The 25,508-nt window shown below is 66.2% G+C and overlaps 1 protein-coding gene across 3 annotated transcripts in view; it reads right to left on the bottom strand.

The window, feature by feature from the left end:
• The window catches only part of LOC123351591 (protein capicua homolog), a 29,425-nt gene extending 11,660 nt beyond the window's left edge, over positions 1–17,765 (bottom strand). For 2 of the 3 annotated variants that reach the window (XM_044991048.1, XM_044991046.1), the window contains exons 1-10: positions 16,764–16,918; positions 12,117–14,671; positions 4,711–4,860; positions 4,249–4,453; positions 3,689–3,818; positions 2,241–2,423; positions 1,113–1,278; positions 850–1,037; positions 449–668; positions 138–238 (exon numbers count right to left, since the gene is read on the bottom strand). In XM_044991048.1, coding sequence (XP_044846983.1) covers positions 138–238; positions 449–668; positions 850–1,037; positions 1,113–1,278; positions 2,241–2,423; positions 3,689–3,818; positions 4,249–4,453; positions 4,711–4,860; positions 12,117–14,637 — 3,864 coding nt within the window. In that variant the 5' untranslated portion in view covers positions 14,638–14,671; positions 16,764–16,918. Of the gene's footprint in view, positions 1–137; positions 239–448; positions 669–849; positions 1,038–1,112; positions 1,279–2,240; positions 2,424–3,688; positions 3,819–4,248; positions 4,454–4,710; positions 4,861–12,116; positions 14,672–16,763; positions 16,919–17,712 lie in introns of those variants that run through there. The other variant, XM_044991047.1, reaches the window with a different exon arrangement.
• Between the last annotated feature and the right edge of the window lie 7,743 nt (positions 17,766–25,508).

Genomic DNA, 25,508 nt, shown 5'->3' on the forward strand with positions numbered 1-25,508 from the left:
GCCCCGCCCTGCCCCCCCACAGCCCCCATCAACCCCCACACAGCCCCACAGCCCCTCCCTGCCCCCCACACAGCCCCACAGCCCCTCCCTGCCCCCCCCATCAATCCCCCCAACTCCCTCTGCTCCCCAGCCCCCACCTTGCCGTCAGGCTCCTCGCCCGAGGAGGTCTCGCTCTCACTGTCTGTCACCCGCTCCTTGCACTTCAGGTCGATGTCGGGCGGGTTGAACCCGTCGTCCGCTGGGGGGCAGGAGGGGGCAGAGTCAGTGACGCCCCAAGGCCCCCCTCACTGCCCGGATCCACCCCCTCCCTGCCGAGCTGTGCCCGGGAGGACACGGGTGTGGGGTGTGCGGCCATACAGCGGGGCCCCGGCGGGGGCAGTGGGGAGTCCGGGGGCTCGGGGCAGGCTCCGAGGGGGCCGGGACGGCTGGGGGTTTCGGGGAGGCTCACCGATGACATCATCGTCCCCCTCCTCCTCGCAGATGACCATGCGCTCCTCGTCGCTCGTCATGTCCTCGCTGGCCACGCGCTGGGAGCGGGCGGTGCGGGGGGCCGGCGGCAGCAGGGGGGGCCGGGGACCCTCACCTGGTGCTGCGAATGGGGACCCCGAGGGGCCCGGCCCCCCATACTGCCCCTTCCCGCCGGGGTAGGGCGACGGGCCGGAACACATCTGCAACGGAGCGGGGAGCGATGGAGGACTGGGACCTCTGCCCCTCCTCCCAGCAGGGCCTCCCAACCTCTGCCCCATCAGGGATCCCATTCCCCCACCCCAGACACAGTCTCCCCAATACACCCGCCCAGACCCCAATCCACCATCCGCCCACTCCGCCAAACTCCCAGCCCCCCGGTACCTGCGTGAGCTCCTGCAGCGCCTGGCTGTCCCGCTCCCCGGCATCCAGCCCGTGCACCCCGCTGTGGGAAAAGGCCCGGGGCCGCTGCGCCCCAGCCCCCGGCACATGGATCAGCCGCTCCCCGGGCACGTGCCCTGTGGCCCCTGCCTTGCCCTCTGGCCCCGCCAGCGCTGGGATCTCCGAGGAGGCTACAGGGGGAGAAGAGAGGGGCTGAGCTGGCTGTGGGGGGAGCCCCGGGGGGGGGAAAGGGAGGGGGGTCTCACCTCCCAGCACAGCGGCCGTGCCCGTCTCCGACATGCTGCGCTCCCGCGCCTCCTTCGGGCCCCCGCCAGGCCCCGGCGCCGAGGGCTTGGCGTCCGAGCTCGACTTCTTCCGGTCCTTGTTACACCACTTCCAGTCGGGGTGCGCCTTGAAGTGCGCCTCCTTCACCTGCGCACGGACCAGGTTAGGGGGCGCCCGCCGGATCCCCCACTCCCCCGCTCCCCGAGTCACTGGCCCCCCACCTGCAGCAAGGTGTCCCCATGCCCCCCGCTGACCCCAAAGCTGGGCCCCCGCCTCCTCGCTGTCCCCCCGCAGCACCGTGTCCCCATGCCCCCCTCCCCACCCCCCTGCTGACCCCAATGCTGGGCCCCCACCTCCTCGCTGTCCCCCCGCAGCACCGTCCCCCCATACCCCCCTCCCCGCCCCCCCGCTGACCCCAATGCTGGGCCCCCGCCCCCCCTTGCTGTCCCCCCCGCAGCACCGTCCCCATGCCCCCTCCCCGCCCCCCTGCTGACCCCAATGCTGGGCCCCCACCTCCTCGCTGTCCCCCCACAGCACCGTGTCCCCATACCCGCCTCCCCGCCCCTCCGCTGACCCCAATGCTGGGCCCCCACCTCCTCGCTGTCCCCCCGCAGCACCGTGTCCCCATGCCCCCTCCCCGCCCCCCTGCTGACCCCAATGCTGGGCCCCCACCTCCTCCCTGTCCCCCCGCAGCACCGTGTCCCCATACCCCCCTCCCCACCCCCCCGCTGACCCCAATGCTGGGCCCCCACCTCCTCGCGGGCCCCCCGCAGCTCCGTGTCCCCATGCCCCCTCCCCGCCCCCCCGCTGAACCCAATGCTGGGCCCCCGCCCCCCTTGCTGTCCCCCCGCAGCACCGTGTCCCCATACCCGCCTCCCCGCCCCCCCGCTGACCCCAAAGCTGGGGCCCCGCCCCCCACGCAGGCCCCCCCGCAGCACCGTTTCCCCATACCCCCCTCCCCGCCCCCCCGCTGACCCCACTGCTGGGCCCCCGCCCCCCGCGTTGACCCCCCGCAGCACCGTGTCCCCATGCCCCCCTCCCCGCCCCCCCGCTGACCCCAATGCTGGGCCCCCGCCCCCCGCGTCGACCCCCCGCCCCGGTGCCCGCACCTGGAAGGCCAGGTCATGGTACTTCTGCTTCTCCTTGGGCCCCAGCGCGTACCACCACTCGCCCAGGATCTTGCTGACGGTGCGGTTGTCCTGGTTCGGGTGCCGCTGGTGCACCAGCGCCCGGTGCCGCTTGCTGAAGATCATGAAGGCGTTCATGGGCCGCCGGATATGGTCCTTCTCCCGCTGCACGACAGGGAGGGGTCAGTATGCAAACGAGCAAAGCACCCACAGCCAATCACATCCCTCCTACTGGGCGGCTGGGGGGATCTAGGGGAGGGGTCAGTATGCAAACAAGCAACACACTCGCAGCCAATCACATTCCTCCCGCGGGGGGGGCCTCATGGAGTGTTCCATGAATTAAATAAAGGGAGCGGTGAGTTCTCATGGCACATTCCATGTGGGGGATTAAGGGGGCTGGTGAGTTCTTGTGGAGCATTCCATTTGGGGGATGGAGGGGGAATTAAAATGGAACATTCCAGCTGGAGGGGCGCATGAGGTCTTGTGGCACGTTCCATGTGGGAATTAAAGGGGGGGTGAATTCTTGTGCTGCATTCCACGTAGGGGAAAATGCACTTGGCCTTGGGGAGGTGCAAGTCTCTCTGTACCATTCCATGCACAGGGCTGGGGGGGGGGGGGGGGGAGCGGGTCACACTGGGCTGTTCCATGCACACAGTATTGCGGGGGGAACACTTGTCTCTGTACCATTCCATGCACAGGGATGGGGGGGGGGGAGCGGGTCTCTCTGGGCTGTTCCATGCACACAGTATTGCGGGGGGGGGGAACACTTGTCTCTGTACCATTCCATGCACAGGGCTGGGGGGGGGGAGCGGGTCTCTCTGGGCTGTTCCATGCTCACAGTATTGCGGGGGGGGGGAACACTTGTCTCTGTACCATTCCATGCACAGGGATGGGGGGGAGCGGGTCTCTCTGGGCTGTTCCATGCACACAGTATTGCGGGGGGGGGGGGGGAACACTTGTCTCTGTACCATTCCATGCACAGGGATGGGGGGGGAGCGGGTCTCTCTGGGCTGTTCCATGCACACAGTATTGCGGGGGGGGGGGAAACACTTGTCTCTGTACCATTCCATGCACAGGGATGGGGGGGGAGCGGGTCTCTCTGGGCTGTTCCATGCACACAGTATTGCAGGGGGGGGAACACTTGTCTCTGTACCATTCCATGCACAGGGCTGGGGAGGAGCGGGTCTCTCTGGGCTGTTCCATGCACACAGTATTGCGGGGGGGGACGGGGGACACTTGTCTCTGTACCATTCCATGCACAGGGCTGGGGGGGGGGGAGCGGGTCTCTCTGGGCTGTTCCATGCACACAGTATTGCGGGGGGGAACACTTGTCTCTGTACCATTCCATGCACAGGGCGGGGGGGGGGGGGAGCGGGTCTCTCTGGGCTGTTCCATGCACCCGGCCGGGGAGGGGGGCCAGTCTCGCTCACCTTGCTGGGGCTGCGCCCATCCTTCTCGGAGGAGGAGTCTCGGTCCTTGGGCAGGGCGCTCAGCGACTGCGTCCGGCGCTTCCCAGGCTGCAGAGGGAGCTGGATCTCGGGGGACACGATCGACAGGAACCTGTGCGGGGTGGGCGTCACTCTCGTAACCCTGCTGCCCCTCGATCCCGCCACGTCCCTGACCCCTCCCCAACCTGGTCCCTGACCCAGATCCCCCCACATCGCACCCCCAACCCTACCCCTGCCTCCACCCCACAAGCCCCAATCCCTCTGCCAGCCCTGACCATGTGCCCACAAACAACCCTCCTCACTCCCCCACCAGCCCCACGTGCCCCTATTCTCCTCAAACCCCTGCACCAGCCCCATGTCCCGTGCCAGCTCCGTCCCCCATCCTCCTTGCACCAGCCCCATGTCCCCTCATCCCTCTCGTACCCCCCGCCAGCCCCATCCCCCCCGAACCCCCACACCAGCCCCAGCCCTCCCGTGCCAGCCCCCTTTCCCCCCATCCCCCTCACACTAGCCCCATGTCCCTCAACCCCTCCCCCACTCACGGGTCATCGTGGTCGCTCTCTGTCTCGCTGTCCAGCCTTGGGGGCCCCGGGGCCTCGTCCTCGAGCTGGGAGGGGCCCTCTCCCCCTCCAGCCGCTGCCGTGGCCTGAGGGGCTGAGGCTGGACTGTTGGGGCGGGAAGCCCCCAGCTCAGCCCCCGCCCCCGCCACCGGGAGGTCATGGGCAATGGCCGCTGATTCTGGAGGCTCTGGTAGGGGCAAAGATCAAGAGCAACAGCCCATGAGAACGCACCAGGCCGAGAGGGGCCGTTTTTGTGGGTCACACTGAAATGCAACAGCGCGCGCTCCCCTGCTGGCTTCACTCCTTGCTTGCTGCACGGGCCCCATTTTGATGGGTCACACACAAAAGCCAGCAGCTCCCCTGTGCTGGCAAGGAGCTGGGCTGGCTCACAGCCCCCGCCCCGGCCCTCCCCAAGTGGCCCACATGGAGCTGCCCCACCCTCACCTTTGTTCTGATTGGACACCGGGGGGTGATTGACAGGCTGCTGCCCCTCGCTGGGCTGGATGGAGGAGTCCGGCTGGCTGGGGGCCAGGAAGGGCACAAGGGAGTGCCACGGGAACACGGCCACAGAGCGCGGCTCCACGTTGGTCCAGACTGGAAGGGAGAGAGCAGGCAAAGGGTTAAACACACAGCCAGGATGCCTGGGTTCTCTCCCGGCTGGGAGCCAGGACTCCTGGGTTCTCTCCCCAGTTCTGGGAGGGGAGTAGGGTCTGGTGGGTTAGAGCAGGAGGGGCTGGGAGCTAGGACGCCTGGGTTCTCTCTCCCCGGGTCACTCTGCCTTGTACCGTACCCCCAGTATTGGGGCTCCCTGGCCTTCCCCCATGCTCAGATGGCCCCCCATACTCCCAGCAACGGGGAAGGACTCGGGAGTTTTGCTTTGCACCCTCCCCCCTACCTGGGGGTGAATGGGGGGAGGAGCCCCAGAGGTGCAGGCTGTAGGAGGGGAGGGCAGGCGTGGGGACTCTGCTTTGACCCACAACAGCTGCCAAGCCCAGGGATGTATGTGGCGAGGGGAGCTCCCCAGCACTGATCTGCCCAGCACTGAGCCAGCAGCCCCCCAGAGTAGGGCATCACCCCACGCCACTCCCTGGAGGGGGTAGCTCAGAGCGCAGGATGGGGAAAACACGCAGCACCGTGTCCCCCCCAGCAGATTCCCTCCCCGCGGGGCCTCTCAGGCTGAGCAGCACTTCCGGGGCGGGGGGGGGGGGGAGGCACACAACCACACACAGCACCTGCGGCCCTGCCACACACCCCAGCACAGTGCAACACGCACAGCAACACAGACACACACACACAGCAGCACAACACAATGTCCTACAACCCATCACAGCCCTTACACACGCAGATGCCCCAACACAATGCAGCTGGGCCATCCAACACACACACAGCTGTACCACATCCTGCAACATGCACACACTGCAACGCTACTCAGCCATGCAACATAACACAACACACCCCATCCTGCAGCGCAACGCAGCTCCGCAAACACAAATACACCAGGACATCCTCTAACACCCCACAGCAACCCGAGTCCTGCCCAACCTGCATCACACAAAGTGCCGCCAGACACCCGAACGCAACAACCTCCGTGCCCCACCAGTGAGACCCCAGGCTGCCCCCCACACCTGCCTGTTCAGGCCTCCGCCTGACCCCCGCCTGGGCACAGCCCCCTTAGGCCCCAGCCCAGGCCGCAGCACCCACATGGGCAGGCCGGACACGCCCGGCTGCAGCCCCAGCTACGTGGTGCCCACCCCCCAGCTGCCTGTGCCACGGTGGGGAGCTCCCAACAGGCAACAGGGCAGCATGCCACAGCCACCCCCCACAACACAGCACCTGCCAGGGCACCCACCCACCTCCCACCCCAGCCCCGCTGCCCAGCCCCCTGGCCTGCAGGTCGCCCAGGTGCTCCCCCCGGCCCAGGAGCAGGGCGCGTGCGCGGCTAACTCAATTATTAAAGCCCTTAAGTGGCTGGTGGTGGGGCGCTGCCGGGAAGCCGGCGCTGCCTTCCTGTTCTCCGGCCGGTGACCACATCCCCCGGGGGGGGGCGGGGACAGGATGGGAAAGGATTTCAGCGGGGGGGGGGGCTGTCGCTGCACCCCCCAGCCTGGGGGGGTCACATCACTACTCCCCGTCCCCAACCATGGTGCCAAATTCCAACCAAGGATGGGTTTGAAGGGCTGAGGGGGGGCACAGACCCACACCCCCCAAAAGGCGTCACGGCCACAAGAGCACAACGCCCTGCAGCAGGGTCAGGCAGGAAACCTGGGGCACTGGCCAAGGTCACACAGACAGCCAGGGAGAGAACCCAGGAGTCCTGGCTCCCAGCCCCCCTCCCCACTCCCACTCCACCCACTCCCCTCCCACAGGCAGGAGAGAACCCAGGAGTCCTGGCTCCCAGCACCCCTCCCCACTCCCACTACACCCACTCCCCTCCCACAGGCAGGAGAGAACCCAGGAGTCCTGGCTCCCAGCCCCCCTCCCCACTCCCACTACACCCACTCCCCTCCCACAGGCAGGAGAGAACCCAGGAGTCCTGGCTCCCAGCCCCCCTTCCCCGCACTCTAACCACCAGACCCCCTCTCCAGAGGGCGGGAGAGAACCCAGGAGTCCTGCGCGCTGCACCTGGCAGGCGAGGGGCAGATCTGCGCTGGGAAGTTAATTCAGACTCTGGGGATGGCACCAGCTCAGCCGGCCCCAGAGCCCGACTGCCCCGGGGGAGCCCTGGCATCGACGGGGGGAGCAGGGGGCCCCGGTGGCCCGTCCAGTCCTCAGCCATTGTGCTGGGGCTGTGACCCAAACATTCGGTCACTACCCTAGAGCCGGATCGGGGCCAGTGCCCCAGATGGGAGGGGAGGGGAGGGGAGGGGAGGGGCCTCGCATCCCATTCCTGGCCCCCATAAGCCAGCCCCCAAACATGGATCTGGATGGGACCTGGCGCCCCCTGGAGAGGCGGGGCCCCACACCCCACTCCTGCCCCCCAGCCAGTCCCCCCATGCTCCCAGACAGGACCTGGTGCCCCCCAGAGAAGAGGGGACCTGTGCCCCGCTGCTGCCCCCCAGCCAGTGCCCCCCACGCAGGACCTGGCGCCCCCCAGAGGGGAGGGGCCCCGCGCCCCGTGACCTGCTCCTGCCCCCCAGCCAGTGCCCCCCACGCAGGACCCCAGAGGGGAGGGGCCCCCCGCCCCGCCCCGCCCCTGCCCCCCCGCGCCACTGACCGAACATGCCGAGGCCCCGCCGCGGCGGGGGGGGCAGCGCTGCCGGGGGCCGCTCGGTGGAGAACATCGCGGGGGGGCGGCGGCGGCGCGCATGCCCCCCCCACGCCCCCTGCCGGCCGGGGGCGCCTCACCCCGGCGGGGGCGCGCGGCGGGGACGGGCGCGAGGCCGGGGGCGCGCGCGGGGGGGGGTCTCCGCCTGTCGCCGTTGCCGGGCACCCGCCGCCTGTCGCCGCTTGTCCCGGCCCGGCCCCGCCTGGGAACAAGGGCGGCCCCCCGCCCCCACGCACCCCGCGTCACGCAGGCCCCATCGCCCCCCGCCGCCCCATTGGCTGCCGCCGCCCCGGGTCATTCACATGCAAATGAGCGGCGCTCACACACGCCGCCCGCCCATTGGCCGCCGCGCCGCCGTCACCGCTATGCAAATGAGAGGCTCGGCTCCCATTGGCGGGGGCGGCGCCGCCAGCCATTGGCTGCTCCCCCCCCCCGCCCCGGCAGCCCGCGAGGGGGGGCCGCTCAGCCCGGGCCCTGCGGCGCCGCGCCCCTCACCCGGGCCTCGTGGCACGGCAGGACACGGGGTCACGTGGGCCGGCCCGGCACGCGCCTGCACACGCAGCGCACGCACTCCTGTGCACGCCTGACACACACACGCCACACACACCCTCGTGCGCACGCCTGACACACTCACACACACTCCACACACACCCTCGTGCGCACGCCTGACACACTCACAAACACTCCACACACACCCTCGTGCGCACGCCTGACACACTCACAAACACTCCACACACACCCTCGTGCGCACGCCTGACACACACACCCACGCCACACACACCCTCGTGTGCACGCCTGACACACTCACACCACACACACCCTCGTGTGCACGCCTGACACTCACACGCCACACACACCCTCGTGCGCACGCCTGACACACACACACACGCCACACACACCCTCGTGCGCACGCCTGACACACACACACACGCCACACACACCCTCGTGCGCACGCCTGACACACTCACACGCCACACACACCCTCGTGTGCACGCCTGACACACTCACACTCCACACACACCCTCGTGTGCACGCCTGACACACTCACACTCCACACACACCCTCGTGTGCACGCCTGACACTCACCACACACTCCTATGCACATTTAACACACTCACTCTCACTCCACACACACCCTCGTGTGCACGCCTGACACGCTCACACTCACACACCCTCGTGCGCATGCCTTACACTCACCACACACTCCTATGCACAATTAACACGCCCGCTCACGCTCCACACCCCACTCGTGCGCTCGCTCATGCTCGTGTGCACGTCTGACATGCTCACTCACGCTCCACCCAGACACATGTGCACTTCTAACATTCACACCCCCCAACTCCTGCAGCTGACACGCTCGTAGCAATGTGTGCTCTCCAGCCACACTCCCACCCAGGCCTCCCACTGATGCCCTGGTGGGCATGAAATGCTCACATGTTCTCACACCAATACCTGCGTTTACGTGCACACACAGGCACTGATACATGCACAGAGCAGTGTGCACTAGCTGACCCACACAGGCTGACCCCCCACACACACACAGACGCACACTCCCAGGGGCGCTGGCTCCGCACTGGCTTCCCGCCGGCCGCTCGCTGGGGGCCCAGCTGCATTCTTGGGATAACCTCCCCCCACACCCAGGGGCGGGGGGAGGAGCTGGCCCTGCCAGGGAGGCCCTGGCCCCCACGTCCTGGGGACCTGCCAACCCAGGGCCCGTGCGCGCTTCCCACATAGGCTGCTGGGCCCGGTGTGAGTCAACACGGCCTCTGCCCACACCTCGGGCAGGCTGTTTCCCCCAGCCTGGGTCAATGGGGTAGGGGGCAGAGAGAGCCCAGCAACCCCCCCCCCCACCAGCCCTGGGCTGAGAGCTCCTAGGGTGGGCACAAACACACCACCCCAAAACACACCCACGCTGCAAGCAAGAGACACAGCCCCCCCCCAAAGCACCCACAGACACACACCGGAGACACACCCACGCAGAGAGAGACACGAATGTGCAGTAGGCGACACATGCACATGCACCTTCACCCCACAAAAGAGACAAGATACACTGAGAGGGACACACACACGCCAATGCACTGGAACACCACACTACGCACAGCTGCAGTTTAACACACTCGGACGCGTACAGCAGAGACCCAACGAGAGCAAGACAGTTACCAACGCGGCCGCACACCTGAAGAATAAGAACACGCACCCCCGTACAGAAAAAAACCCACACCCCGCACAGCCAGCAAGAGACAGCCCACAACACACACACAACCGCCCACAATGTACAGAGTGTAACACACAGCAAGTGAGATGCACTGCGCGCACGCGCACACACACACACAGCGCGCGCACAGGGCCCATCCCCTCCAGCAGAGGGCAGCAGGGACGGACACACACACACACACACAGCAGGACTCAGCCCCCCCAGCAGGAGGCTTGGGGTCCCCGTCCCCCCATGCAGTTCTGGGGGGCCGCGAGGCGGGATGGCCCGTGGGACGTTCCAGTGGCCACCAGGGACGCATCTCACAGCCAGGGGACTGGGGGGGGGGTGACCATGAGGGCACAAAAGGAACTAAGGGGCAACCTGTCCGCCCTGCCCCACACAGGAAGGATGTGGTCTCCCTGGCAACCCCAGACATCCACCCCAGAAAGCAGCAGCTGTTGCCAAGGCCTCCATGGGTCTCCAGGGCAACCCAGAGCCCAAGTACCCCCCAGCAATGCCAGTGTGAGCAGGCGAGACGCCCCCCGGGGGAGGCGAACATGCAGAAGCAGACGACAGCACATGGGGGAGGCACGGAGGGAGCGCAAAGGGGTGCAAGAGGGTGCGAGATGGCCGGTGAACGTGCGACGCGTGTGAAGCTGCCCGAGCACGGCTGCGCCAGAGACACCCAGCGCCACTGGGCCCCGTGCATGTGAGCAGGTGCTCCGGCCCGGCGAGCGTGACGCTGTGGCTGAGGGCTGGTGTAGCCTGCGCCCCCTCCACCCAGCCCCACTGCTGTGAGACCCCGGAGCATGGAGGCGGGGTGCCCATACCCAGCATTGGTCTGCATAACACACTCGTGTCGGTGGGAATGGGGAGGCATCGGTTTACATGCTGTGCACGTTTGACAGCCTGGAGCTGCCAGGACAGGTGTGCACAAGTGTGCAGGAGCAGCGGGCGAGGTGTGAGCACAGTGTTGTGCCAAGTCTGGGGTGTCTTAGGTGTGCCAGAGCCACATGTGCCCCACAGGGCTGTGACTAAGGTGAGGGGGTCTGTGAAACATGCTGTCCAGGCAAATGACACGTGAACTGGGCGTAACACACTTGTGTTCATGACTGTGCTCCGTGTGAGTATGTCATGTGTGCAACTGCTTTTGTGCACATCTGTGCCAGCCACACGTGTGCTGGGGAGAGCTTGTGTACACGCATCATCACAGGGGGGGTGGAGAGGCCGGCTCCGTCATGTCCCCTGAACTCGTGCGACCCCATCGCACGCCCACTTGCACACCCACCCCTCTCGCTCCAATATAAATAGAGACAGGGCTAGGAGCACAGGGAGATGGTCGCTCTGGTTACCGGTTGCCAGGAGACGGCAAACTACATCCCCGCTACTGCAGGGATGGTGATGGGAGGGAAGCAAGGGAGCTGCCCGTTCACATCCACACCCCAGGGGCAGGGAGCTGGGCCCCACCCCCCCAGGGATTCCCCCCCCACTTCCACAAGACCCGGCCCGGGATGGAGGCCTCTGACCAGAGCCCCGGCTCAGTGCGACAGCGAGTGTGTGAACCCTGCACTGGGAACCCCAGACCTGTGCAAGAATGAGCGTATGAAAGGGCTAGTGTGCGAGCCCCTGGTGCAAATGCTGCCCCAAGAGCCCCAGGCTGTGCAAAACTGAGCACGCGAGTCCCACGTGCAAGCCCTGCACCAGAGATCCAGGCCTGGGTAAGAACAAGCCCGATGGAGAATCGCCGAGGCGCCCACACCAGCCTAGGTGAGCAAGCGTGGCTAGCACCGGACAGTGGGGCGGGTGCCAGCAGGGTGTGGTGACAGCCACGTGGGGGAGCCAGGCCCTCAGGGCCAGGCAGCGTGTCACACACACACACACACACACACACACACACACACACACAGCATCCCCTTCAGGGCACTGGTGTCTCTTGCACACACACCCGGGGCTGTGCATGCTCAGCATCACACACAACCACGTTCCTCCCGTCCCACCCGCTGACCCCAGGGCTCCTCCCCAGCCAGAGGGCGTGGGGGGGGGGAGTTAACTTTTAGGCTGAACTAGGCTAGAGATCGATGTCGAGAGCTGAGCTGAGCCCACATACTAGTATTCAAACAAAGGCACAACTCCATACCCAGCACCCCACTCCCGGCGCTGGGATGCGGCCACCTCTGGGGTGGGGCGCAGGGGCTGTTCATACAGGGACCCTTCACCCGGCGCTGGGACGCAGCCACCTCTGGGGTGGGGCGCAGGGGCTGTTCATACAGGGACCCTTCACCCGGCACAGATAAGCAGGTTCAAGAGCAATGTATACGAGAGGGGAGAGCGCCCCCTCCTGAGCCCCCACCCCACTCCCTGCAGCCTGAGGCCCCCCTGGAGGTCCCTTACCTGTGCCAGGCCGGCCCATGATGATCTCTTTCTTGGGGGCCGGCGGGCCGGAGTAGTCGTTGGGCACAATGACGGGCAGCAGGGCGGCCGGGGAGGGGTGGAAGGCGACCGGCTGGAAGGGGGAGGAGACGCTGAAGACGGGGGGCGCCTGATCTGGGGCCGGGACGGCGCTAGGCTGGCTGCAGGGCAGCGCCCGCCCCATATTGATGGGCACCGGCACCTGCAGCTGTTCTTTGGTGCCCACCTTGCCCAGCCGGGGGCTGCCGGCCCGCCCCTCCCGCGGCTTCTCGGTGAACTTGGAGGGCAGCGGCACGTCGGGGTTGCGGACAATGACGGGCGAGTCCCGCTGCACGGCCGGCACACGGCGCACCGTGGGGCTGGGGTCGGAGGTCAGCCCTGCCGGCGGGGAGAGCAGCAGCAGCGGCGAGGCCTGCTGGGAGCGGGAGGAGAAGGGCCCGGGGCCAGGGGGCGAGACGGCCCGGAAGCCGGCCGGTGTGGAGGGGGTGGGGGTGTGGGAGACCGACTCCACCCCCGAGTCCAGGCTGTCGCTCTTCTGGAAGTCGGCGCCCCCGCCCGGCCCGCCATGGGGCGCCTCCGCCTTGCGCTTGCTGGGGCTCATGGGGACGGTGAAGGTCAGGTTGGTCTGGAAGGTGGGCACGATGCCCGAGGAGTGCCGCTCCCGGTGAGGGGCGTGGTGCAGCATCTCGGGGCTCAGCACCCCGCCCCCCGCCCCCTTGGGCGTGCTGGCGCTGACGTGGCGGCTGCGGGCAGCCGCCCGCTGGATGACGGGCGAGGCGTTGATGGGGCTGAAGTTGGCGGGCCGGAAGCCGAAGAGGGGCGAGGGGGACGGCGAGGGGGCGGGCGAGAAGGGCGACTGGGTGGAGACGGGCGAGAAGGACGGGGTGCCCGAGCGCGAGCTGCCCAGCGACACCAGCATGACGGCCGCCTCGCACTCGTCGAACTCGAAGCGGGACAGGTCGGCCGGCGCCACCAGGCGGGGACGGGAGTCGCCACGGGCGCTGCTGGCCTCGCTGTCGCGGGACGTCTCGTCCCAGTCGAACTCAGCGCTGCCCTCCCGCAGCCCGCTGGCCCGGCCCTCCGACAGGCTCTCCAGCTCCTTGGTGCGCATGGAGAGGTGGCGGGAGCAGTAGCCGCGCCGCTGGGACTCCTTCATGCAGCCCTCGCGGGAGCAGAGCCGGCGCCACTGTTTGCCGTTGAACTTCTTGCGGATGCCGTTGGGGGTGCAGACCACGTCCCCCTTCTTGTACTTCTGCTGGGCGGCCGTGAGGGGCGTGCGGGAGCGCGCCGAGCCCGGCGTGCTGCACTTCTCCACCGACACCACGCTGCTGCTGCGGCTGCCGCCCGCCTCGGGGCTCAGCAGCGGGGAGGCCTGCTCCTGCCGGCGGGCAAAGGCCGGGGACTTGGGGGGTGACAACAGCTGCGGGGCGGCGGCCGGGGGCTTCTCCTCCCCAGCCCCCCGCACGCCGGCGCTGATCTTCGAGACCTCGGCGTCCTCCGGCTGCTTGGGCTCAGGGCAGGGGGGCTCCTCCTCCTCCTCTGGCTTGGGGGGCGCAGCGACAGCCGGGCTCCAGGGCGGGCGCAGCAGCCGCAGGCCAGAGCGTGGCACCCACACCGTGTCCTTGCGGGGCGCCGGGCTGGGGCCGGCGAAATGCACCTTGTAGGAGGCCGGCTTCAGGCTCACCTCCAGCACGGTGCCCTCGCAGTAGGCCGTCTCCTCGGGGGCCACGCAGACGCAGACGCGGGCCCCCACTGCCACAGCCCCCGCAGGGGGTGTGGTGTCCAGGACCACGTCCAGGGCCCCCGAGCCCAGCGCCCCCTCGTAGTAGGTGACGGTCCGGTCGCCGGCAAACTGAACTCCCAGGTCCTGGCCACGCCGGACGTGCTTGACCACGGCCGGCTGGAAGATGCCCTGGCGCCGGGCCAGGACCCGCTGCGAGCGCAGCAGCCGCAGGTCGTAGTCGCTGGGGCCGGGGGCCGGGCCCCACAACTCCCCCCCGGCTCCCTTGGCATCCTCGTCGGCCGAGTGCTCGCTGGCCGTGTCGGTGCTGGAGGAGGGGCAGTGCCCAGCGCCCTCCTCGCCCGGCGCCCCGGAGCCCTCAGACCCGCTCCACTCCTCCCCGGCCGCCGGGTTCTTGCGGGGGGCTCGGGATTTGAAGGTGGCCGTCTTGCGGCTCAGAGGGGGCTCCCCTGGGGGGGCGTCGCACCCCGGCTCCCTGTCGGGCGGCTCGTAGGGGTCACTCTGCCGCCCAGGCAGCTCCCGCGAGCCGGGGTCCATCTTCACTGGCATGAGATGGGGGCCTGGCAAGGGCAGGGGCTGGGCAGGGCTTTCCTCTCCACCTCCCCCGCCCCCCTCCTCCTCCCCTGCCGGCTTGGGCCCCCCCTCAGCCGTCCTGCGCTTCTGGGTCTTGGCCCGGGTGGACGGGGGAGAGCGGCTGCTGCTGCTGCTGCTGCTGCAAGAGGAGGAAGAGGAGGAGCTGGCAGCCTTCCTCGCAGGTTTCATCTTCCAGCCTCCAGGCTGGGTGGACACACAGGACCTGGGAGGACAGGAGGGGGAGACCATGTCAAGGGGTGAGGTCTGGACAACCCAACCCTGGGCCCCCTGACCCCCAATGCACAGCCCCCTGCTAGCCCAGCCCTGCCCCTCCAGGGCCCCTCAGCCCCAACCCACAGCCCTACTAGCCCAGCCCCAGCCCGCCCCACATCCCGAGTTTGTGTGTCTAGTCAGTGCTGGGACCTTGTGTCCACCCACACATGGGGAATGGTGGGGAGTGGGGGCGGTAAGCCCCTGTGTGGGAGAGGAACATCCCCTTATACACCCTGTTCATGGCATGGGGCTAAGTTTGCCCTCCCACTTACCTGTTTGCGCCCGGCCCAGCCTACCCCAGGCAGGGAGAGGTTAACCAAGGTTGTGGAGGTGGATCTCTCTGCCCATGTGCAGATCTTAAAGCCCCCCCCAGAGTGTGTAAATGTGGGTGGGACGTCCCAGCTGCTGAGATGCCCCCGGACCATCCCTGCCCCCCAATCTCAGGCAGAGCCCCAGGAGTGGCTGGAATGTCACCCCCTCCCCCTTAGACGGAGGGAGGGAGGGAGGGAGGGACATCGGCTGGGCCCTGCCTGGCTCCCCTGGAGTCCTGGGCCACCTGGCCTAGCAGGGCCCCTCTGGGCACCACTGGGAGGAAATGGGGCCAGAACCACAAACCCCCCCAGTACCAGGGAACCCCAATTCCAACATCCCCTGGGCCAGCCCCCACAACGCCTCGCCTACTCACCTCCCCCAGCTCCAGCCTCCCCCGCCCCCAACACTGACAGCCCAGCCCCCCTAAGACATCCTGACATCCCCCATTTCCCCTAGTCTGTCAGGCCCAGAGAACCCCCATCTCCCCCTAGACACACATGCTGGGGTCTCCTGAGTGGCTCGCCACTCTCCACCCCATAATACTATCCCAGGGGGTCCCTCTGACCCGGGAAACCCCATCTCATAATAGCAAGGCAACACCCTTGCCCACCCCACAAAAATGGTGTAGCCCTTTCCTGCCACACTACTGAAGGTTGGTACCAAGGGGGGGGGGGGGGTCCTCTCATTTTCAGAGGAGGGGGTCAGTACTGCCCAGGGAGTCGGTACCACCCCAGGGGGCTCCCCCCATTCTCAGAGGGGGGGTTGGTACTGCCCGGGGGACTCCCCAATGTTCTTGGGGGGGGGTTGGTACCGCCCAGGGAACTCCCCAACGTTCTCGGGGGGGGTTGGTTGGTACCGCCAGGGGGGCTCCCCACATTCTTGGGGGGGGTTGGTTGGTACCACCAGGGGGGCACCCCACATTCTTGGGGGGGGGTGGTTGGTACCGCCAGGGGGGCTCCCCACATTCTTGGGGGGGGTTGGTTGGTCCCACCCGGGGGCCCCCCCCCGTTCGCGGGGGGGGGTTGGTACCACCCGGGGGGCTCCCCACGTTCTCGGGGGGGGGTTGGTTGGTACCGCCCGGTGGGGCTCCCCACATTCTCGGGGGGGGGTTGGTTGGTACCGCCCCGGGGGGCGCCCCACATTCTCAGGGGGGGGGGGGAGGCGACCGCCCGGGGGGGCACCCCCCATTCACCGGGGGGGGGTGGTTGGTACCGCCCGGGGGGGCTCCCCACATTCTCAGGGGGGGGTTGGTTGGTACCGCCCGGGGGGGCTCCCCACATTCTCGGGGGGGGGTTGGTTGGTACCGCCCGGGGGGGCTCCCCACAGTCTCGGGGGGGGGGGTTGGTTGGTACCGCCCAGGGGGGCTCCCCACATTCTCGGGGGGGGTTGGTTGGTACCGCCCGGGGGGGCTCCCCACATTCTCGGGGGGGGGTTGGTTGGTACCGCCCGGGGGGGTCACCCCATTTTTGGGGGGTTGGTTGGTACCGCCCGGGGGGCTCCCCCATTTTGAGGGGGGGTGGTTGGTACCGCCCGGGGGGCTCCCCCCATTTTCTGACGGGGGGGTTAGTTGGTACCGCCCGGGGGACTCCCCCCATTTTCTGACCGGGGGGGGTTAGTTGGTACCGCCCGGGGGGGCTCCCCCCATTTTGAGGGGGGGTTGGTTGGTACCGCCCGGGGGGCTGCCCCCATTTTCTGATGGGGGGGTTGGTATCGACCCGGGGCCCCCTTACCTGTTTGCCCCCCCCGTCCGATGGGAGCCGAGTAGAGCCCTACCCCCTATCCAGGGGGTTGGTACAGCCCGGTCCCCCCTGCACCACAGGATGGTCCAGCCCGAGCCCCTTTCGGCCCCTCCGAGCCCCTTTTACTCCAACAGACAAAATGGTGAATGAATCCGGACCAGCTGGAGCCGCCGGCCAATCAACGCACACAAACCTCTGACTGGCAGCCGCGAGCTCCAACGGACACGAGGCATGACCTGCACACGGCCCGCCCCCGAGAAATGGCAGTGGCAGTGCCCAATCAGAGGCCAGGAGAGGCGAGTACTATCCCAGGCTCATCCCGCCCCTTCCCTTCGAGTGACACTTACAGTAGTCAATGAGAGGCCGATAGCGGGCACAGGAGGCCGGGGCAGGAGGTACAGTAGCCAATAGCAGAGAAGGGGCGGGGCGGGGCCAGGCCCAGACTTGTTTACCTGGCGCTGGGAGAGGAGGAAGCGCGAGGCTGCGCCGCGCGTCAGGGGAGTTGTAGTCCGCATCCCGGCACGAGCCCCGGCGCCCTCTCCCCGCGGAACCACTACGGCTCCCGGCATGCAGAGCGCCGCTTCCCGCTCCGCGCGGGACCTGCCGGGAGATGTAGTCCCCGCCGGCGGGCTCCCCAGACTACATCTCCCAGCAGCCCCCGCGACCGACCCCGCTCCAAGCCAGGCCTGGTGCCGCATGGTGCATGCTGGGAGATGTAGTCCTCGCCGTGGCCCGCCCCAGGGAGGCACCTGGGCTCTCCCCCCCCCCCCGAGGAAAGACTGCAACTCCCATCACCCCCCGCGGCGGCTCCGCCACACCCCCCCGCAGGGCCTAGGAGCGAAACTCCAAGGGGAAAGGGCAGGAGCCCCCTCCGGACGCCCTCCTGGGGACGGGTTATTTGCATGTCATTTGCATCTCATTGACATATTCATGAGCTCACCCGGCAGTCTCTCCCGGCCCGGCCCCGTCGCGCCTCGTCCGGGCTCCTCGCGCTTCCTCTCAGCAACAGCGGAGCCGCCGCGGGCCGCACCGCGGCCAATCAGCGCCCGGACCGGGAAACCCCCCCCCCGCCCCCAGCACACACACACACGCCCCACGTGGGGGCTGGAGGCGGGGCTGGCCACAGCCAATCCGCGCCCGGGGCGACCGAGAGATGAAGTCATCGCACTCTGCTCCCATTGGCTAGGGGCGGCAGAGCCCTCGTCCAATCAGGAGCCGCCTCCGGCAGGCCGGGGAGGAAGGCGGGGTGGAGTGTGTGTGACACGCTGGAGCCTGGTATCCCCCCGCCGCGCGCCCGCAGTGCATGCAATGCAACCGCCCCGCACACCGGAGCAGTCAATGCAACATACATGCCCCGCGCGCACCGATGCATGCAACGCAGCCCACCCACACACCAGTGCATGCAATGCAGCGCCTTTCACACACCCCTTCATATACAGTGCAACCACCCTGCGCGCAGCAATGCATACACTGCAAGCCCACACACGTGGGTCCATGCATTGCATGCTCCAACATGCCTGCAAGGGTTTGCACGGCATGCACTAGTGTGTGCATGGGTGCTTTTTAAATGCAACCCTGTGTGTGCCCCAGTGCATGCTATGCGACCCACACATCGGTCCATGTATTGCATGCAATGGTGTGTATGGGGTTGCATTTAATGCATCTCCTGCACACATTTGCTGCACGCAATGCAAACTCTCCCACACAGAGACTGCTGCATGCTATGCAATACCCCCTCCCTTGCATGCACGGGCACACTCAATGCAACCCCCATACACACCGTTGCATGGAATGCAACACCATCACACTGTGCAGACACTGTTGCATGCAATGCAACCCCTTCCTTACACAGATACCTGGGGATGCAATACAACCTACCCCCTCACAGACACGGGTGCATGTAATTCAACTTCCTGTGCACAGAAACTGGTGTAGGTAATGCAATCCCCCTCCCCTCCCCTCGGCCTGGACTGCAGAGACTCGCCCACACAGACGGGTGCATGCAATGCAATGTAATTCCCCTATCATCATGGACAGACATCCGCACATGCAGTGCTGCTCCACCTTCCCCCGCTCCACAGAAATGGTTCATGGACTACAACTCCTTTCATCAGTCCATGGCATGTAACCTGCACGCACAGGTACTAGTGGCAGTGTACGCAGCACAATGTCCATCCGCTTGTTCATACACTGCAACCCCCTCTATACAGAAACACTGATGCATGGAATGCATCCCCCTACTACACAGATACAGATGCCTGCAACATATCCCCTGCCTGCAGGGCCAGCTTTAGGCCGATTCGCCTCTTTCCCGCGAATCGGGCCCCGTGCCGGCGCCTTTTTAATTGTTACTCACCCGGCGGCGCTCCAGAGGTCTTCAGCAGTGAGTCCTTGAGTGGCACAGAAACCGCAAGTGAGGGACCCACTGCCGAAGTGCCGCCGAAGACCCGGAGTGCCACCGGGTGAGTACGAATGGGGCCCCGCGCTTGTTAAAGCCGGCCCTGCCTGCCCGGGCCCAGTGCTGGGAATGCAACTGCCCCCACCAGCGTCTATACATGCAACAAAACTTTGACCACCAGCACATGTAATGCAAGTCTCCTACACACAGACACCAGTGCACAAAATGCAACTCCACGTATGCAGAGAAACCAGCGCATGGAGTACAACTCCCTCCTGCTCCAGTGCAATGAAACTCCCCATCCACCCACAGAGAAACTGTTCTGTATCCTGTGCACACCCACTCACACACACACTGAATGTAATGCAAAGCCCAGCAGTGCATGCAATGCACCGCCCCCTCACAGAGGCAGTGGTGCATGCAGTGCAGCCCCACACACCGCAGGGAATTGAATCCACACACGCTGCATGCAATGCGATGCTCCATACCATCAGAGTAATCTGATTGGGGGCTGCAAGACATTTTGCCGGCGCTGACGGCATCTTGCCCCACACACACACAGATACCAAGGAGCGTGAGGCCACTCTCCACCCCAGAGTGAAGGCAATTCCACAGCCACGGTAACTCACTGCCGCGTGTGTGCAATGCAGCTTACTCCCCTCACACCCTGGCTCTGCACACACGCCCAGGCCCCGTTAGTGGAAGCCATGCAACGCACATTCTGCCCCCTGGGGTGGCTACCATGGGGGTCTGGGCGCCACGACTGTGCTGGCCCTTTAAGAGCCTGTCCTCTCTTCTCTCTTCTCAGCGCAGGTGAGGGAGGGTGAGATGTCACTGGGGCTAGTGCATTCCCAGGGGAGGGGTCCCACACCCCACCCCAACGAGGGTTGCCAACTTTCTAATGAGGCAAAACCGAACACCCTTGCTCCACCCATGCCCCGCCCCTTCTCTGAGGCCCCACCCCTACCCCACCTCTTCTCTGAAGCCCCGCCCCCACTCACTCCATCCCCCTCCCTTCATGGATCACTCTCCTCCACCCTCACTCACTTTCACTGGGGTGGGGCAGGGGTTGGGGTGTGGCTCTGGGGTGGAGCCAGAAATTAGGGGTTCAGGGTGCAGGAGGAGGCTCCAGGCTGAGGGGTGAGCAAGGGGCTGGGGCAGGAGGATGGGGTGTGGGAAGGGGTGAGGGGTGCAGGCTCTGGGAGGGAGTTAGGGTGCGGGAGGGGGTTCCAATCTGGGGCAGGAGTTCAGGGTGCAAGTGGGGAGTGCAGACTCTGGTGCAGGCTCCGGGTGGGCAGCACTTACCTCAGGCAGTTCCCAGCTGATGGCGCAGCCGGGCTAAGCCAGGCTCCCTGCCTGCCCTGGGTCCGCGCTGCTCCCAGAAGTGGCTGCCATGTCCGGCTCCTAGGCGCAGGGGCGGCCGGGCGGCTCTGCGTGGTGTGTGCTGACCATGCCCGCAGGTGCCACCTCCACAGCTCCCATTGGCCGCGGTTCCTGGCCAATGGGATTGCAGAGCTGGTGCTGGGGGCGGGGGCAGCTTCCCTGACCACCCCTGCGCCTAGGAGCTGGACATGGCGGCCACTTCCAGGAGTGCCATGGGGGACCCTAACCCCAACCTCTCTGGGTTTCCTTCCCTCACCTCCCCTCTCCTGCCCCTCCACTGGCTCCAGTCCCCCCAGCCGCCCTTCCATCACTGACCCAGACCTCTCCTCTCTCTGCAGACCAAAAAGGGCACCCAGTGCTGCGAGCTTCCCCTCAGCACTGCCCCCAGCCAGGGACCCTGGCACTGTGAACTTCCCTGCAGCAGTGCCCCAGCTGGGGACCCCGATGCTGCGAGCTTCCCCCCAACAGTGCCCCAGCTAGTGACCACGTTTCTGCTTATGGGAGCCTGGTTGTAAGTGTATGAGTGTGTATGTGCCAATGTACACGAGGATGCCTGTGTGCATGTCTGCTTGTTCAAACGAGTGTGTGAAAGAATGACTGTGCCTGATTGTGTCAGTAACTGTGCAACATGACCACATGTGGCACCGGCTTGTGGGAGCGAGTGTGCAAGAGCGCACCGGTGCATGCGTGTGCGAGAGAGCACGCCGGTGCACACCCAGGTGCCAGGCAAGCCTTGTGCCCATGCGAGGCCCTGCAGGCAGGTGCCTCTCCCCTGTGCGTGAGAAGGCTGGTGCGAGCCCGTGCGAGGACCCTGCCTTGCCCACAGCGTGGCAGCCAGGGCAGGGCAGGGCAGGGCTGGGCCGGGGCTCTGCCAGCTGGCTGCCGTCCAGGGCTGGGGACGGGCCCAGATTTCACAGCAGCTGTTTTTAGCCCCTGCTAATTCAGCGGCAGGAACAAACTTTTCCTTTTGCCTCCCGGGGCTATTTCTGCCGCCGGCGCCCACCCTGCAGCCCCAGCCGCATCCTCCCCACGGCCTGTGCCCCCCGCCCCGCCCCGCCCCCCCCTTCCCACGCCGTCATTCCCTCCCCCTAGGAGCCAAATACCCCCCCCACGCACAGCACCTCCCCAGGGCTGGGGGCACTGCAAAGCGATAACACCCCCCAGCGGCCTGCTCACGCCTGCCACATCCATCCTCTTCCTCGTAAGTGACCTGGAGCTTTTCCTACTCTTGGGTATTTGGGGGCATTGAGAGCCAGGACTCCTGGGTTCTCTCCCCTGCTCTGCTGTGGGGGAGGGGGATGGGAGCCAGGACTCCTGGGTTCTCTCCCCTGCTCTGCTGTGGGGGAGCCAGGACTCCTGGGTTCTCTCCCCTGCTCTGCTGTGGGGGAGGGGGATGGGAGCCAGGACTCCTGGGTTCTCTCCCCTGCTCTGCTGTGGGGGAGCCAGGACTCCTGGGTTCTCTCCCCTGCTCTGCTGTGGGGGAGGGGGATGGGAGCCAGGACTCCTGGGTTCTCTCCCCTGCTCTGCTGTGGGGGAGCCAGGACTCCTGGGTTCTCTCCCCGGCTCTGCTGTGGGGGAGGGGGGTGGGAGCCAGGACTCCTGGGTTCTTTGACACTAGTGCCTGAGATGCTGTCCCACGCCCCAGTCCCCCACCTAGAAAACGGGGACCAGACACTGACTTTCCTTGGGCTGCAAAACGCCCCAGGCTGCCGGCGGGGGAGGGGCAGCAATAATTAGCAATGATGATTCTTATTAAATCACATGTCGTCTAATCATAGAATTAAAAAGGGACCCGGCGCCACGAGCTTTCCTGGGGCAGTGCCCAGCCGGGGACCCAGCGCCGCGAACTTCCCTGGGGCAGTGCCCAACTGGGACCCAGCGCTGCGAGCTTCCCTGGGGCAGTGCCCAGCCCGGGAACCAGCGCCGCGAACTTCCCTGGGGCAGTGCCCAGCCGGGGACCCAGCGCCGCGAGCTTCCCTGGGGCAGTGCCCAGCCGGGGACGCAGTGCCGCGAACTTCCCTGGGGCAGTGCCCAGCTGGGGACCCAGCGCCGCGAGCTTCCCTGGGGCAGTGCCCAGCCGGGGACGCAGTGCCGCGAACTTCCCTGGGGCAGTGCCCAGCCGGGGACCCAGTGCCGCGAGCTTCTCTGGGGCAGTGCCCAGCCGGGGACCCAGCGCTGCGAGCTTCCCTGGCGCAGTGCCCAGCCGGGGACCCAGCGCCGCGAACTTCCCTGGGGCAGTGCCCAGCCGGGGACCCAGCGCCGCGAGCTTTCCTGGGGCAGTGACCAGCCGGGGACCCAGCGCCGCGAACTTCCCTGGGGCAGTGCCCAGCCGGGACCCAGCGCTGCGAACTTCCCTATGGCAGTGCCCAGCCGGGGACCCAGCGCTGCGAACTTCCCTGGGGCAGTGCCCAGCTGGGGACCCAGTGCTGCGAACTTCCCTGGGGCAGTGCCCAGCCAAGGAACCAGCGCTGTGAACTTCCCTGGGGCAGTGCCCAGCCGGGGACCCAGCGCTGCGAACTTCCCTGGGGCAGTGCCCAGCCGGGGACCCAGCGCTGCGAACTTCCCTGGGGCAGTGCCCAGCCCGGGAACCAGCGCTGTGAACTTCCCTGGGGCAGTGCCCAGCCGGGGACCCAGCGCTGTGAACTTCCCCGGGGCAGTGCCCAGCTGGGACCCAGCGCTGTGAACTTCCCTGGGGCAGTGCCCAGCCAGGGACCCAGTGCTGCGAACTTCCCCGGGGCATTGCCCAGCCGGGGACCCAGCGCTGCAAACTTCCCTGGGGCAGTGCCCAGCCAGGGACCCGGCGCCGTGAGCTTCCTCTCAGCAGTGCCCAGCCAGGGACCCGGCGCCGTGAGCTTCCTCTCAGCAGTGCCCTGACAAGCTCCATTCCTTCCAGTGCAGTTGGGGGGGGTTTGCTAGGATCCTGGTCTCTGGTTTGCCAATTCGCTCCCCAGGCAGGTGGAGAGTGGCTGGGGGGGGGGGGTCGGGGCACGGGGGAGGGGCAGGGGCACTGTGCCTAATGCATCCGCCCGGCCACAGGCTTCCCAGCCGATAATTATAGCGAGAATAACGCTGCATTATTTATAAGGGAACTATTTCCACCCGGGGCCCAGAACCGGCGGCTCCAGCCCCTCTCCCCGCACGGCACACAGGCAGCTCCGGGCCGAGGCCTCCACCCAGTAGGGGGCGCTTCCCCCAGAGCCAGGGACATAGGGCAGCACAGTGGGACCCCAGGGGGCTCCTGGCTACTCCAGCCCCAGGCTCCCGCAGCAGGGGGCGCTGTGGGGGGATGGGGCAGGAGCCCTGGCTCTAGGGGGCTGGGTGGCCCAGCAAGGGGAGTTGTCACGGCTGCTATTTATTTAGGGGTCTCTGGTGCATTGTAACCACCCCCCACTTCTGTCCCCCAGCGCCCCCCCCGCCTGCGGCATGTCCTGCCAGTGCCCCTCCCTGGAGCACAGAGGGGATGGACCCACCTGGAGAGGGCAAGGTAAGGGGGCGGGGTGGGGAACACCCAAGTGTGCAAAGGAAGGGGCACACCCAGGCCATCACACCCCATTGCACACACAGATTCCATCACGGGCCCCACAGCCTCTCTCCCTTAGCACACCCACTCACCCTCCTCCTTTCTCATGCACACTCATCATCCTTTGCACGCTCACTCACCCTCCTCCTTTCTCATGCACACTCATCATCCTTTGCACGCTCACTCACCCCTCCTCCTTTCTCATGCACACTCATCATCCTTTGCACGCTCACTCACCCTCCTCCTTTCTCATGCACACTCATCATCCTTTGCACGCTCACTCACCCCTCCTCCTTTCTCATGCACACTCATCATCCTTTGCACGCTCACTCACCCCTCCTCCTTTCTCATGCACACTCATCATCCTTTGCACGCTCACTCACCCCTCCTCCTTTCTCATGCACACTCATCATCCTTTGCACGCCCACTCACCCCTCCTCCTTTCTCATGCACACTCATCATCCTTTGCACGCCCACTCACCCTCCTCCTTTCTCATGCACACTCATCATCCTTTGCACGCTCACTCACCCTCCTCCTTTCTCATGCACACTCATCATCCTTTGCACGCCCACTCACAAGGCCTCTTCCATATACACTCACCCCCTCAGATGCACATGCATCTCCTCTGCATGGCCACTCACACGTCCCCTTGCACACACACTCCTCCCCTTTGCACACACATTAATCCCCTTTGGATACATACTCACTCCCTTGCACACTCACTCACACAGATTCTCCTTCTCTCACACACCTGCTCACATCCCCCTCTCCTTTCACACACTCTCCTCTAGATCACACACGTGTGTAGAAATTCCTCATGGGAGCTGCCTCAGGCCTTGGTAACAACCCAATTAATAGTGATCTTGTCGCTGTCTCAGAGCAAGTGTCCCCCCACATCCCCTGCCCCCCGACTGAGCACCTGATTTAGGAACCAGAATCTCCACCCGAGTAATTTGGGCCTTACTGTGTGTGTGGGGGGGAGATCCCCTGGCCTCTGACCCCCAGGTGCGGGGTCAGCCCCCCTCCCGTGCGAGGGGAGAATGTTTCCTGCTCTCTGAGCGGCGCGTGGTTGCATCAGACACACACACGTGCACACACCAAACAAAAGCCACTTGTGTCTAAATGAGGCAACCGAAAACAAACACCTTTATAATTACCCCCCCGGGGCCCCACGTGGGCCAGAGCCGGGGGAGGGGCCCGGAGAGATCCACACCCACACACGGACACACAACACAGACACATACACAGGGAAACACGACACAGACACGAACACACACAAGAACGGATGCATGGGCACGTGACACGCATGGATGGACACAGGGACGCACACATGGACACGACAGACACGGGCGGACACATGGACACACAATACACACACAGACATGGACATGACACACATTTGGACGCACATTCAGAAACACGACACGCAGAGAC

This window comes from Mauremys mutica, chromosome 17 (assembly GCF_020497125.1).
Source record: "Mauremys mutica isolate MM-2020 ecotype Southern chromosome 17, ASM2049712v1, whole genome shotgun sequence".
NCBI classification, from domain to species: Eukaryota; Metazoa; Chordata; order Testudines; family Geoemydidae; genus Mauremys; species Mauremys mutica.